General features: G+C 41.7%; 1 protein-coding gene across 6 annotated transcripts in view; it reads right to left on the reverse strand.

Moving 5' to 3' along the window:
- UBE4A (ubiquitination factor E4A) overlaps positions 1–16,030 on the reverse strand; it is a 50,905-nt gene that overhangs the window by 33,986 nt on the left and 889 nt on the right. For 2 of the 6 annotated variants that reach the window (XM_033918543.1, XM_033918542.1), the window contains exons 2-7: positions 13,977–14,198; positions 12,722–12,880; positions 10,579–10,755; positions 10,090–10,202; positions 4,745–4,897; positions 3,898–4,057 (exon numbers count right to left, since the gene is read on the reverse strand). In XM_033918543.1, coding sequence (XP_033774434.1) covers positions 3,898–4,057; positions 4,745–4,897; positions 10,090–10,202; positions 10,579–10,755; positions 12,722–12,836 — 718 coding nt within the window. In that variant the 5' untranslated portion in view covers positions 12,837–12,880; positions 13,977–14,198. Of the gene's footprint in view, positions 1–3,897; positions 4,058–4,744; positions 4,898–10,089; positions 10,203–10,578; positions 10,756–12,721; positions 12,881–13,234; positions 13,260–13,976; positions 14,199–16,030 lie in introns of those variants that run through there. The other 4 variants (XM_033918545.1, XM_033918541.1, XM_033918544.1 and 1 more) reach the window with 3 other exon arrangements.

Here is a 16,030-nt window from a genome sequence, read left to right on the forward strand (position 1 = left end):
CAATAGTTTAGCGCGGTTTCATAAGGCAGCCTCGGGGCCTTTGCTAGGCCGGCCCACATCGCATCATCGAAGCGGGCCGGCTATCAAAGGCCCCGAGGCTGCCTCATGAAACCGCGCTAAACTATTGATTAGGGGCAGCTCTGTGCCGAAGTTAAAAGCATACAGAGCTGCCGCTGCTGGTCTGAACTCTTGGGCCGCTGAAGGAGGGCAAAAAGCAGCTGTCCTGGAGGTTTCCCTTCCTCTCGCCTTTACAGGTTCCTTTTTTCCACCTTTTTTTTTTCCTTCAAACGGCAACGGGCCCCAGCATCGACATCAATCAAGTAAGTTCCACTGTCAATCAAGCGGTTCTTCTCGGCCAAAGCTTCCCCTGTGACATGAGCCACCCTCAGGGGAAAGAAAGTGACCCACAAAGGTGAGGGGAAGGGGGGCAGATGATGGAAGTTGGGGGGGGGAGAGAGAGAGAGAAGGGGCAGATGATGGAATGGAGGAGATGAGAGAGAGAGAGAAGGGGACAGATGATGGAAGTGAGAAGAAGGGAGAGAGAGCAGAAGGCAGATGGATGTCAGTTGAGAAGGGAGAGCAGATGCTGAATGGAAGTGGGGAAAGAACACATACTGGATGGAAGGAGGAGATAAATAAAGGGGGAAGAAAATAGTAAGATAATGGAGGGGTGAGGGAAAGGGGTGACAAGCTGTGTGTAGACACAGTGAAAAGAGGGAAACGGGACTAAATAGTAAGAAAGAATTTAATTTAGATGGAGGCAGAAAATAGAGAAGGAAGACCAGAGAAGAAAAGGGAAGAGAGAGCAGAGAATGATCAGATCTGAGTGGAGGAAATGAGAAGAGAGATATGCTAAAAACCACAGGGGGGAGGGAAGGATAGAGATGCCAGACCATGAGGGGAACAGAAGGAAGATGATGGATGCTAGACCAAATTGGGGGGTGGGGGGGGCAGGAGGAGAGATGGCAGGGAAAGACAGACAGTGAATGGAAGGGGCAGATGCTGGACTGAAGAGACAGAGAAGGTTATCATGCTGCTGTACCGGGCCATGGTACGCCCTCACCTGGAGTACTGCGTCCAGCACTGGTACTTTAAGAAGGACACGGTACTACTCGAAAGGATCCAGAGAAGAGCAACTAAAATGGTTAAGGGGCTGGAGGAGTTGCCGTACAGCGAAAGATTAGAGAAACTGGGCCTCTTCTCCCTTGAGCAGAGGAGATTGAGAGGGGACATGATAGAAACATTCAAGGTACTGAAGGGAATAGACTTAGTAGCTAAGGCAGGGAGAACGAGAGGGCACTCTCTAAAGTTGAAAGGGGATAGATTCCATACAAACGTAAGGAAGTTCTGTGGTAGAAAGCAACATATTTATTTGGCTCATAACTTGCTGGCGCCCGATATTTTTAGCTCACAGTGAAAAAAGTTTGCTCACAACACCCGCCCGCTTAGAGGGAACACTGATGGGGACAGGAACAAATTCTGTCCCCGTGTCATTCTCTAGAGCAGGGGTGTCAGTCAGTTCTTGAAGGTTGCAATCCAGCCGGGTTTTCAGGATTTCCCCCAATGAATATGCAGTACATGCAAATAGATCTTATGAATATTCATTGGGGAAATCCTGAAAACCCAGCTGGATTGCAGCCCTCAAGGACCGACTGACACCTGTGCTCTAGAGTGCCAGATTCAAAGGGCCTCCTAACAGAGTGCATGATCCTGTGCCCCCTTGTTTATGTAGTACACTATTACCTGATTATCCATTTGAAATCTGCATTACTTGGTAGGCCAGACTGGAAGCAAAACTCAAAGACCGTAGTATACTGCACCAAGCTCCAGCAAGTTGATATGGAGAGCCAGTTCTGTGCTCGATCAAAGCTCCCGAGTCCTGTAACGCAGAGTATGTGCTCCCCATCCTGTTTGGGAGGCAGCTGTTGTAAGTGTGGTTTGCACTCTGGGAGGATGAAATAATTTCCCCCATAGCAGGTTGTCTGTATGAAGCCACTACTGTATCACTTGTGCTCTGGCTGGTGTGACCGAGAACATGGTGTTTAGATGATTGTGACTCTGAATCCATTTGGTTTTTAAATCCCATTGAAGTGGGTGCATATGAAGACAAGAATATGGGACTATATGCACAGATGCTGCCATATGACCCAGCAGGCACAGAAGTGCTGCCATATGACCCAGCAGGCACAGGCAAGTCTGGTCCTCAAGAGCCACAGGCAGGTAAGGTTTTCAGGATATCCACAATAAATACACATGAGATAGATTTGCAGCTCAAGGAGGCAGTGCATGCAAATCCATCTCATATATATTCATTGTGACTATCCTGAAAACCTAACCTGCCTGTGGCTCTCAAAGATCAAATTGCCTACCCCTAGGATAGCAGGTCTTTCGCTAAGGAGATAAGTTGGTCTGCGCGAGGAATTAGAAGGTATGCCATTACTACAGGAGTGAAAAGATGAGCTCTGATATATTCCAAAAATTGGGTTGGTTGTAATGTAGATTTCTCAAAATTTATTAAAAGTCCCAGGTGTTGCATCAGTTGAATAGTAATTTGTATACAGTCGTCTGCTGTGGGGAAGATGCTGCTATTAACCAGTCATCTAGGTTGGGAAAAATGACTACACCCTGTTTTCTCAGATGGGCTGCCACCACTGCTATACACTTTGTGAAAACTCGAGGTGCAAACGATAGTCCAAACAGTAGGATCTTGTGCAATGTTGATTTCTGCATTTGAAGCGCAGGGCCTTCCAAAAAGAGGAATGTATTGGAATGTGTACATAAACATCTGTCAGATCTATGGATACTAACCAATTGTTTTGACAGAGATAAGGCAAGATGGTTGCTAGGGAAGTCATTTTGAATTTTTCTTTGCAAATGTGATAGTTTAGTTTCCTGAGGTCTAAAATTGATCCGAGTCCACCTTTCTTTTAGAATCCTTTATTGTGCCAGTTGAGAGGTACAGATTTTATTTATTTATTTAGATTTTTATCCCGTCCTCCCAGTAGCTCAGAACGGTCTACAAGTAAACATTCACAATGGAGTGTAATTGGACATACAAGATTATACAGTAGATTTAAATGTTTGGACATACACAACTGTGCAGCAGTTTAAATACAGGGACTATACAGCAAATTAAGAGCAGTAATTTAAATACAAGTTATTTGAGTACAGGCTGAGAGAGGACTGTATAGGAATTAGGGAGAAGATTAGAAAGGAGAGGAAGAGTAGAGGTGGGGCTTAAGGGGAGGGGTGTAGACTGAGGGTGACCTTTAGTTGAAGATGAGGGTCTTTACCATTTTCCGGAATGTCATTAAAGAGTTCTGTAGTCTGAGTTGAGGGGAGAGTTGGTTCCAGAGATGGGGAATGAAGTGGCTGTAGGAGCGTTTGTGGGCAGTTTCTGAGAGGAGGGACCTTCCGGGGGGAATGCATAGGCATGTCTCCGATTCTGGCATGTCTTACGATTTTATGCAATTTGCATTGAGCAAGGAGTCTACTTCCTTTGGTAGGGTTTGCAATTGAGTTAAGTGGTGGGTGAAATTTTGGAATGTCCAGCAGACGAAGTCTGTAACCATTTTTAAAGAATGGAGAGCCCCCATGAGTTGGTGGTGATTGACTATTGAAGAAGGAAATAGCGTAGATGTCCTCCTACTGGCCACATTGTCTGTGGAGATGGTGCCAGTCAAAAAACTTGCAAGTTAAACAGGTATACAGAATAGCACTTGGATGGAGTTTTGGCCTTACACACATGCGAGCATAAATGCCATTATTCTAAACATGTGTGTGCATAATCAGCATGTAAACGTTAGCACCTGTGTTATAGGAGTATCCCCTTGCTGTGCATTTAAGTGAAACACAAATGGAAGGCCATGCGGTAGAGGTGGTGTGATAGAAACTTACGAGCTCTTGTAAGTGCTTCCACCATCAGGTCCACCAGCTGCTCGTGAACATTCTGGTTCTGATACATCTCTGGTGTGAGAAGGATGGTGCATGCATTCAACACGCTCAAATTCTTACAGCGCAAGGCAAACGGCAGCAGTTTCTCTGGCACTTTGGTTATCTGTAAGGATAAGGAGAATTCATTTCCTGTATATCTCTGCAACATATCTACTCCTAGCACAGCTAGCACATGCAGGTAAGCTCTAGGTATATTGTCAAATCCTGATCTACAAAGCCAAACATGTACTGTGGCTTGCCGAGATCTCTAGTATCCTACTGTTCAATAAATAGAAATCCATTTGCCATCTGATGACCAACAATATAAAAAGCAACAGCAATCAACAGTACTAAAGTATTAGTTTATTAAAGGGAGTGTCCTTAAAGCATACCATGAAAAAGCAGTAAGTATGTTCGAGACCCGACTTACACGACGCAATCCAACTCTTTTTAAAATAAACAAATTTTTATCCCCCTTTATGTTTTGACATTCTCTGTCTTTCTTTTCTATATTTATTATAGTTTCTCCTGCTCTCTTGTGTAGGTTTGTTAATGTCTCTGTCTTTAATGTATTCAAATATGGTGGACCCCCCTTTTTATTTGTACATCGCTTTGAATTATGATATTGCGATTGAATCAAAATTTTAATACAATTTGAAACTTATCAAGAGGAAACATTTACATTTTCATAAAATAACTCAAGGGACAACTGGGATCCCCCTGCAGTACATCCCACGAAGTTCCCAGTAGCATGGATAGCCTCTTATCTCACTCTCTAGTCTGAAGAGATTCTCGACCTGTGATGCTGTACCTCTTCCTGTGCTCTCTGGAAGGAGGCAAACAGATACTGGAGGACATGAGTCTCCCCTGCATCACGATCTGCAGAAAGATTCTGTGTGTTCACCGATGTCATACAGATCAGATAACTTCTTGGATCCGGGAGAAGCAAGCGTGTGAAGAGAGCCTAACAAAAGAAGGAAAAAACGTCACACTACCCAGCTTAGCACCCTACATGCCCCAGCATTACAGCTCTCCTCAGCGTATGGCAATAATCAATGAGGCAAATCAAATGTCAGAAATTATTGGAAAAAAAATAGAGAATATTATAATGCCTCAAAATAATCCACAATGAAGTTACAAATGGACTAATATGTACAGTTTTGGTCACCTCAGCTCAAAAGAAAAAAGGGAACTGGAACAGTTCAAGTTAGGGCTCTTCAGCTTGGAGAACAGATAACTGATTTACAAAAACATGATTGAAATGGAAAACATTAATAGGGAATGGTTATCTTTTCTAACAGTACTAGGGAACACTCCATCAAATAGGTAGCAAATTGAGAGGGAAAAAAGTTTTACCACCTCAATACACAATTAAGTGGTGGAATAAGTTTTGAGAGAACAACGCCAAGACATTTATCAGAACTGTTTTTTAAAGGGAGTAAGTTTCTGGACAACTAGCTAATCAGACTTAGGAAAGGCACCACTTATCCCTGGGAATGAACTGATTGGGATCTGCTATGTACCTCCTAGTGACAAGTACCAAATTAAGGGAGGGAGTATCCTAATGATTAGAACAGTGTTCAAATTAGAGTAAACCAGAGTTCAAATCCCACTGCTGCTCCTCATACCGTATATACTCTAATCTAATTCAAGATTTCTGAATCGCTCCGATACCATTTAGTTCAAGGCGATCAAAAAGAATTCATAATAATTCTATAGGAAAATACAATTCATCGGATAAAAAGATATCCTTACAATTCTTTAACTAAAAATGCTAACTTAACAATCTATCTTATAAAAATGTTTTCAACATTCTACAAAATTTCCAATAACTAACTTCTGTCCTTATTTCTATAGGTAATTATTCCAAACAACAATAGCAGCATATGTAAAAGAAGAAATAAATTGACGTTTAAAACTCTTAAAAGTTTGTTCTGCTGGTAATGGTGATTTGGTGATACCATCTAGAAAGGAGTTGCGGCTGCAAACCATGAGGGCTGCGACATTCTCATGTGCTAGCCCAGCAGAGGGGAATAAACTCCCGGGTTGCATACGTCAGCAAGGGAATCTTACTTCATTTAAACGTTTGTTGAAACATCACCTGTTCTGTCAGATGAAATATGGGTGCTAAGAGAAAGGATAATACAGTTTTACAACTTGAATGTATAAATAATATCAAAGAGACAGGGGTGGGTATTTGTGGCATGAGTGTGAGTATCATATGTGAGGTGGGGTAGGTTGTTTTTGATAAGTATTTTATGTAGGACAAGGCAGTTTTAGACAAGTCCATGCCTGCATGTATGTGTTTTGAAATGTGTGTTCTTTTTGTGTGTGGGGTTTTTTTATGTATGTGTTTTTGGAACCCGCTTTGTATTAAGCGAAATATAAATTAAAAAAACATAAACCATATACCTCTAAAAAGGGGGAACTGCAATAAAAATGTATTACTCAATTAGATAAATAACGCAAACGTGAAAAGAACAAAGTAAGATGATTGGAAGCCTCTGCCTGATAATATGATGTATCAGACAAGCAGTTTTAAACTCTATGGAGCTCATAATAAAAAAACAAAACCCAAACATCTAAAAAGTGGCCTAAATGGGTACTTGGACGATCAAAAAGCCTGATCGTTCAAGTACCCATAATCAAAGCTGGATTTAGACGTATCTAAAACCAGCTTAGGCCTTTCCCCTGCCTCTAAACGCACAGAGAGAAAAGAGGCGTTTTTAGAGAAGGGGAAAGGGCGGGCGGTGGGCCGACCTAGACCTAGGTGTGCAGCAGGTATAACCAAAACTTTAGGCAGGTTGCCTAGTCAGCACTTATACGTTTTGACTTAGACCAAGTAAAAACAGGTATAAGTGCCGAAAAGGGGCCGCTGAGCTAATCGTGGCTGCTGCGATCAGCTCAGCAGCCCTAGCAACCTGCCTACCCCCTACAGCAATGATCGCAGCAGGAGAGATGGCTCATCTCCCCTGCCACGATCCACCCTTCCCCTCCCCCCGACAACAATCAGGGCAGGAGTGAGCCCAAGCCCTCCTGCCCCGCGGCACTCCCGAACTCCCCAACAGGATCAGGGCAGGAGGCAGCCCAAGCCCTCGATGCAAGGGCCACCCCCGAACCCCGATTGCCCCCGCGCCAACCCCACGACCACCCCCGCCCCACCCCCCTCCCCATACCTTCAATAATGTTGGTCGGATGGATGGGTGCCAAGCCCGTCCGTCCGACAGGCCAGCCATCCCTTGAATGGCTGGCCTTAGGACCTGATTGGCCCAGATGACTCAAATCCTGCCCATAGGTGGGGCCTGAGACACGTGGGCCAACCAGAATAGGCCCAGTAGGCTCAGGCCCCACCTGTGGGCAGGATTTGAGCCGCCTGGGACAATCAGGTCCTAAGGCCAGCCATTCAACGGATGGCTGGCCTGTCGGACGGACGGGCTTGGCACCTGTCTGTCCGACCAACGTTATTGAAGGTACAGGGAGGGGGGGTTGGCAGGGGGGTCGCAGGTCGGCGGGAGGGCAATCGGGGTTTGGGGGGGGGCCTTGCGTCGAGGGCAGGAGGGCTTGGGCTCCCTCCTGCCCCGATCTTGTCAGGAAGTTCAGGGGTGCCCGGGGCAGGAGGGCTTGGGCTCCCTCCTGCCCCAATCCTGTCAGGGAGTTCGGGGCAGGAGGGCTTGGGCTCTCTCCTGCCCCGATCCTGTCGGGGAGTTTGGGGCTGGCTGGGGCAGGATGGCTTGGGCTCCCTCCTGCCCCGATCCCATCAGGGAGTTCGGGGCTGGCCGGGGCAGGAGGGCTTGGGCTCCCTCTTGCCCCAATGTCATGGGGGGGGTGGATTCTGTTGTTTTTGACAGACACTGGTTACAGAATCCAGCTTTTAGGCGAAGGACTGGCTCCTCCTTCGCCTAAAAGCCCTTGTTTTGGACGTTTGGGGCTTAGGCTTTTTTTAGGTTGATTATATGGTATAAGTTTAGACATAGTGGTAGTCTGGGTGTTTAAACAGCTGAACGTAGAGGCAGGCCATTATCAAAAAAAACCTCCTTTTGGATGTTTTTTTTTGATAATGGACATTTTCCCTGCTTCTACTTTCAACATTTAAGACCTTAGGCCAAAAGGGGACTTAAGACTTTTTTTTGATTATGCCCCTCCACATATTTCTCTATAGGCAGCCAATGAAGTTTCTTATAAAATATAGAAACATCATCATATCTCTTCCGAACATATATCAATCTCACGGCAGTATTTTGAATCAGTTGCAATTTTTTTTTTTTAAACCATTTTTTAATTTAATTTCATAAACAAAGAATTACAGTAATCAAGTTGTGATAACATATGAACCACCAAAGCAAAATGATATTTAAAAAATTAAGATTTCACAAATCTTAATAGTCTCATTACATACATGATTTTCTTCCATAAATTTGTGATTTGATCCTTGGTTGTCAAGGAGTGGTCCAAAATAACCCCTAAAACTTTGGATGTTTTTTCAACTTTAAGAGAAGCTCCAGATTCCAATGTAAATCGAGGTTGGGACTAATCCCCTCTTCTACAAAGCCATGCTAGCGGCTGCCGCATGGTAACGGCCCCAAAGCCCATAGAGATAGCATGGCTTTGTAGAAGAGGAGGTAAAGATAACTGATTATTAAACCATAAAACTTTTGTCTCATTTGTATTTAGTTGTTTGTTTGTTTTTTAAATCTTTATTCATTTTCAAAAATTACAACAAGTGTACAACAATTATTCATAAGTGTACAACAATCATTCACTTGACATTCTTATTTGTAATATTCCAAATAGATAATTATATAAGAAGCCCACCCCTCCTACCCATATACTAATAAATAACAATTATCAATTATTATCCTTCATAATCCCACTCCCCCTTATCTTGTCCAATATTTAGGTGTTTAAGATGTCTGATCATCAGAATAAATTGTCAATGGCCCCCAAATCTTTTTAAACTTATTATAATTGCCTTGTTGTAGAGCAAATACCCTTTCCATTTTATAAATATGACACACTGAATTCCACCAAAAAGTATAATTCAATTTGTATTTAGTTTTAATTTACAAGACAAAGCTCATCTTTCAAGTTTTCCAATGCAATCCCTGATCTTAATATGATGTTTCAAATATCTCTATCCACTGGAATTAATCAAAATATATCAGCAGCATAAGAGAGTAAAACCTCTTCACCGAACAAAACCAATGTCTGCACAAAACACAAAAATATTAAAAAGTACAGGAGAAATAGAAGACCCCTGTGGAACTCCACAAATAGAGTTCCTACTTTTAGAGAAAGCTCCATCCTTGAGCACACTAACTCTGATTTGTAAGAAATTTATTAAACCATTTAATAACTGATTCACACAAACCCAAGTCACTTAATCTACTTATTAATAGTGAATGATCTACTGAATTACATTAGGGATTTCTATTCTGCCATTACCTTGCGGTTCAAGGCGGCTTACAAAAGATTTATAAATGGGGGTTACAATTGGAGAACGATTGATTTACTAGGATGGTAAAGTGTGGATCTTTTGACATTTTCTTGGGATGTTAAGAGTAAGGGGGCTTACAGAGATTTGAAAGGGGGTAGCAATGGAAGTAAAATTGACATTACTAGGGAAGAGAAGAGTAGCTCATTTGTCAGTTTTAGAGTTATTAAGAGAACGTGAAGTTAGGGCTGCTTCAGGAATTTCTTGAAAAGTATCGTTTTTATTTCTTTTCTGAATCAAACTCTGCACTAATATTAAATTGTAGTAATATAGATTAATGACCCAAACTCAGTCAATATTTTACTCTTTATGTTAATATTAACAATAACAATTCAGTGCTATGTTTAAGTCAAAACTGATATTTTGTAGATGGCTCAATACAATGACCCAAATGTCTAACCTCGGTTAATATTCGAGTCAACCTCCCCCCCCCCCCTTTTTTTTTAAGGGGGAAAAAAGGTTACCTTGGTTTATATTTGAGTATATACGGTAATCTTGGGCAAGTCACTTAACCTTCCATTGTCTCAGGAACAAACAGATTATAAACCTTCTGGGATAGGGAGATGTCTAATGTACCTTAATGTAACAGGCCTTGAACTACTGAGAAAGGCATGAGCTAGATTCAAAATCTCCCATCTCCCCCAGGTCCCTTTCCATATATCTACCTGTTCAACATTACTCATATCCAACCAGTCCTGCCCATCTAGGTCTGCCCCCATTTCTTCCAAGTACACACAACGCGCTGGAATGCCATTTTCACTTTTTACACTGGGTTCACCTGTGAAAGAAAAATGTAAAACTAGAATCTTTATATTTTAAAGATGTCTGATTATAATGTAACATATAAGCAACACCTTATGGCACAGTAAAAATTCTTTAACATCACATTGCCAAGTCCCAAAAGACAGCCAGTCATCTCACGTGCTCTTCCCCCATCTTCAAGCAAATTGTCACAAGAAGCTTTTAAGCCTTATTGAAAGACTGTCCCATGCCACACTGTACTCGGGCTCAGAGGATGGCAGACCACCAGTCTGTACTGTAAGAACAATCACTGGATGTGCCTGGCTCTCATAAAGCTGCTGAAGAGTTTGAAAAGATAGCATGTTTGTTCTAGTGACTGCAAAAACAGAACCATTAGCACAAATGCCACTCACTGTTATCCAGGGTGATGAGGAAGATTCTTTGAATCATGTGATTGATGTTGAGCTGCTCACACAGCTCCTGTTGAGAGCGGAACGAGCGGCTGAACTCGGCCAGAGAGTCATCGTAGTCATCCAGGCTTTCTGACACACTGTTATCCGACTCATCCTGGCTACCTGTGGCTTCTTCATCTAGTGCAAAGCACAAGTAGCCAGTTTAGACTCATTTCTCTACGTGCCATAAACAGTGCAGCTAGAATATGGGTATACTTTATACATTTTACTTGAGACCTGACTGCTTTGTTGTACTTATTACAATCATTTGGGTAATGAATTCCGAAGGGTCTCAGATTAATGGATAAGATTCTTATGCTTAATACACTCTGGTAGGCTTCAATTTATCCTTTAGGGATATGTTCCTAAACTGGGAATTCCTTTCCATAACTATCACCACATGTCTTAGGCCAGTGGTCTCCAACCTTTATCTTTTTTAATGTTTAAAATTTTTATTGGTTTTTCAAGTATAAAGAAACAAATTTCAACAATAAAGCCGAGAACCACAAACAATACCATGGCAGAAAAGCAAGCGAAAAAGTAATATTCCTAACAAACAACTCTCCAATACCCCCTCCCTCCCAGATAGCAGAGGTAAATCCCACTAATCCCCCCCAACCAACATTCTAGACAAGAGATAGAGAAGGAAAAACTGCCAACAACGAAATAGCAGGCAATGTATCAACATACAATTAAATACCATTCAATATATCCCCCAATTTATGCCATGTAGCACCCTGAGACCCTATGGGAACACAATGTTTTGCCACAGCCAATTCCATTTTGCCCAAGGAGGAAAACGAGTGGTCCAGTCAACATATGTAGGAGCAAGGTTGCTTTTCCAATGATTCGTTATTAAACATTTTGCTGCAGCAAAGCCTAAACAAAGGAGCTGAGTTTGCCAATGATGTACCCTACTATTATTAATGCCCTTCTCCAACCTTTTTCATGTAATGGGCTGCAGTGTGAATGCAAGAAAGCTCTGAGGGCCACTAAAAGATTTCAAGCTTATACATACTACTAATTTTGTAAACCACCCTGACCTACTTGTTCAGACTAAGTATTAAACATATCAATACTGATTCTACAACACTTCAATTATATTTTAAAAATCAATTTTATTTTGGATTATCAACAGTAGCAAATTCCATAAAAGAGACAGCAGAGTAACACACAAGAGATTGTTTGCAGTTACTACAATAATACATGAAAATCACACCAGAAATATGAAAAGATGTCAAAGAATATAGGGCTCCTTTTATGAAGCTGCGTTAGCAGTTGAACGCACATAATAGCGCGTGCTAATTTGCCGGACGCGCTAGTCGCTACTGCCTCCTCTTGAGCAGGCGGTAGTTTTTCGGCTAGCGCAGGGGTTAGCGCACGCTAAAAAGTTGCGTGCGATAAAGCCACTAACACGGCTTTGTAAAAGGAGCCCATAGTGAAAGCAGTTAGCTTAGCAGGGTTTTTAAAAGGATTACTTATTTTCCCAAAAGAAAAATCCATAAGCTATTATTAAGATGGACTTGGGAAAATCCAATGCTTATTTCTAGAATAAGCAGCATAAAATCTTTTGGGATCTTGCAAGGTACTTGTGACCTGTATTGGCCACTGATAGAAACAGGATAATGGACTTGATGGACCTTCGGTCTGACCTAGTATGGCAACTCTTATCTTCTTATGCAAGTAAGCAAAATTAATATTAACACATTTACAGGATTTGAAGAACTGTTTGCCAACTGTTTGAGGGCCACAATGGAGGATATTGGGGGCCGCACATTGGAAACCACTGTCTTAGTCCATTTACCAAGAATAGATTTCTTCCTAGGATTCCTATATGTAATGAGTTCTCAGGGTCTTGGCCTGTATTTTAATAAATAAATTGTTTAACATTAATCACAACTCTATGGATTATTCTAATGGTCAGAAAATTTGGCTGAGAAGCAGGGATGCCAGGGTTCAAATCCCATTGACAGTCCTTATGATCTTGGACAAGTCATTAAACTATCCATCGCCTCGGGTACAAACTTAAAATGTAAGTCCTCCAAATAAAGGAGAATGCATTGAGCTGATATGAAAAAAGGTATGAGCTACATGCTCTTCTTACCTGCAAGCTGCTGCTGTTTCTGGACAGCTGCAAATTGCTTGGCATCTGCTAAGGAGCTAAAGAGAGCTGCAAAGGGATTTTCAGAGATGCTGTTGTTATTCTCCTGATCAGTCATTTCATCTAAAATGTTGTTCCATCCAGATTCAGGAAGAGGGGGGACTGGGGGAGGAGGAAAACAAAACAAAAACACAAAATTTGATAGCTAGAATCCTCAGTGCCCCAGCCAACTGCTCTACCACTGCAATCTTTACTGTGGTTTCCCCAGAGGTATGAAATGGATTAGGGCACTGGAGTCATGACCCAACCAGCATTCTGCATTCCACAGCCTCAAAGGATTTAAGTTTTATTAGGTTTGATATTCTGCCAAATAAGAGGCATTTCTGTGTGGTTTACAATACATCAAATCACAGCAATTTAAGAGTGTGACGTGATAGTTTCTATGCTGGTCATGTCAATAACTCTGGGGTTACTAGAGCATTACTCCCTTTTAGTGAAGGAGAAATTAGGTCTTACCTGATAATTTTCTTTCCATTAGTGCTTCAAACTATTCCAAAACTTGTAGGATAGTTGTGTCTGTCAACCAGCAGGTAGAGATAGAAAACACTGAGCTAAGCACTGCTATATTAGTCCAGGTATCCAGCTCTGTTCCTTAGTATTTACATAGACAACCAGTATAGAAAGAAAACCAGAATAATCACTTTCCCAAACCACCTTATAAACTATACAACCCAAGCATTCCTTATCATGTTTGAACTTCTATTTCGTTTAAGATATAAATTTATTGTTTTTCCAATAAGAACTGTACATAATGAAAGCTAAACAATTATTACATTCGGGGCCACATGTTAGTTCCTCACGGTGGTCCCTTGAAACAACTAACTCCCATTCCCCTCCCACCCTCTTCCCTTCCCCATTCCTCTCCCATCCGCTCCCCAACCTTGTTTGTTTTTGGGTTATTTTTTTTTTTTTACATCACCCTTACAAGAAGGTACACATAGCATAGCAGTTATACCACCACAGTTGGTCTGTTAGTTCAGTATTCAGCTTCCTCTTACACAGAAACCCGGGTGGGCTCTTGGAACAGTATGAAGCGCTAATGGAAAGACAATTATCAGGGAAAACCTAGTTTCTCCTTCCATTACACTGCTTCACACTATTCCAGAACTCGTGGGATGTACAAAAGATGGGATCTCGGCGCCACCGAGTGCAAGACTGAAGTGCCAAACACAGCATCACCCTGTGCCACTACACCCACCTTATAACGCTTCACAAAAGGTATGCAAAGACGCCCATTTCGCCACCCTGCAAATGTTCACAGGCAGAGAGGATGTGGTCTCCGCCCAAGATGCCACTGCTCATCACGTGGAATGCGCCTTCAAACCAGACAGTGTTTGTTACCTTCCAACATGTAAGCTCACCAGATTATTTCCTTCAGCCATCTCGCAATCGTGGTTTTCGAGGCCATCATACCCAGTTTCTGTTTGATAAAATCACAAACAGTTGGTCCAATTTCTGAAACTTATTTACACCTCAAGATATCTGATCAACACCCGATGCACACCCAAAAGCTTTAGAGAAGAAAAACGCGGGTCCATTTTCCCAGCAAAACAAGGGAAGTTCCACTGACTAGTTAATATGGAACTGCAATACCACTTTGGGTAAAAAGGACAAACAATATGCAATGATACTCCTGCCTCTGTAAAACAAAGAAAAGTCTTCATACAGGGAGCCACCTGAAGCTCCAAAACACACCTTGCCAAGGCCACCACTACCAGGAACAGCGCCTTAAACATAAGATTTTTTTTAAGTAGCCCATTTGAGTGGCTCAACGAGTGCTCCCTGAAGGACATGCAAGATTAAGTTAAATACAGTCACTTAAATACAGACTCGGCTAAATACTTGAAAAGCATTAATATAGAACCAAATTTTTTCCAGAGAAGGAAATTTGTAAAACTAGAGGACATAAATTGAGGTTAATGGGTGGTAGACTTAAGAGAAACATTAGGAAATTCTTTTTCATGGAGAGGGTGATTGATGCCTAGAATGCTCTCCCGAGGGAGGGGGTGGAGAGGAAAACAGTGACAGAATTCAAAAAAGCGTGGGATGAACACAGAGGATTGCTAATTAGAATATGAATGGGCAGACTTTCATGAGATGTTTGGATAGGCTGGAGTGAGCTTCAACGGCAATGCCAGTAGTTAGAACCTAAGGACATTACTGAGTGGATTTCTAAGGTCTATGGCCCAGAAATAACAAAGAAAAAAAGGCATTTTAATCACTAACTTGTAATGCATGTGATTACAGGGCAGTCTGGATAGATTGTTCAGGTCTTTATCTGTTGTCATTTACTATGTTACCAGGTGGATTGCCTGGGCACATTAAAAAAAAAAATAGATATAAAACATATCAAGGCAAGCCATGAACTAAAAAGAAGAAGAAGAAGAAGAAGAAAAAAAGAGGTCAAGGAAAGCAAAACAGACATGGTTACAAATAGTTGAAAAGCCAGTAAGAGAAAAGCACCAAGGGCCGTCAAGCCTAGGATAGTTGAAAATACTTTTTTAGCTGAACCAGACAGGTTGTGTTTCAGCAAATAGAAGCACCTGCATCAGGAATTGGATGATCAAAAATATATCAAATTGCACTTTTAAAAAAACCTGATAAGTTATCATGAAGAAATGCCAAAATTGCACTTCCAAGTGATCAAAATTTCAAACATATACTGTAAGTATCAGCAGCAGCAGCTTCACAAGTTGACTCCATGCTGTACATGCTTACTCGTTGTGGATATCCTGAAAATCTGGCTGGCAAGGGGGGTACATTCCAGGACCAGATTGGGAAACACTGCCCTAGATACATAACTTCACACTTTTTTGAAACTGAAGAACTGCTATTTAATTACAGATGCTTTTCTCCTGACTTATCTTTTTCTCTAATGAAATTTTAAGAATGATCCCAAATCTGTAACACTGTACTGGTGTTCAGACTTTCAGATGTCTCTTTTTAGACTCTTAATTGAAATATGACTCAAAGTTGAAATTCTGTAACTGTTGAAAATGAATGTAGGGAGACCACTCAAGACACTGTTTACTTAGTTGATAACCTACAGAATCAGCAAGGACAAGGGACTAACGAAAAACTTCTCTGTCAGCATAAACCTTCTCTAACATAAACCTGAGAAATGCAAGGGTTTGTCTTTCTACACCACTTACGGATCGTTTCCAAACTTGCAAAACCATAAACTTTAGCGGAGACAATACTAAGTAAGCATTAACCCCATTTTATTATATAGAACAAGTGAGCTCCTCATCC

Source organism: Geotrypetes seraphini, chromosome 13 (genome assembly GCF_902459505.1).
Source record: "Geotrypetes seraphini chromosome 13, aGeoSer1.1, whole genome shotgun sequence".
Taxonomy (NCBI): Eukaryota; Metazoa; Chordata; class Amphibia; order Gymnophiona; family Dermophiidae; genus Geotrypetes; species Geotrypetes seraphini.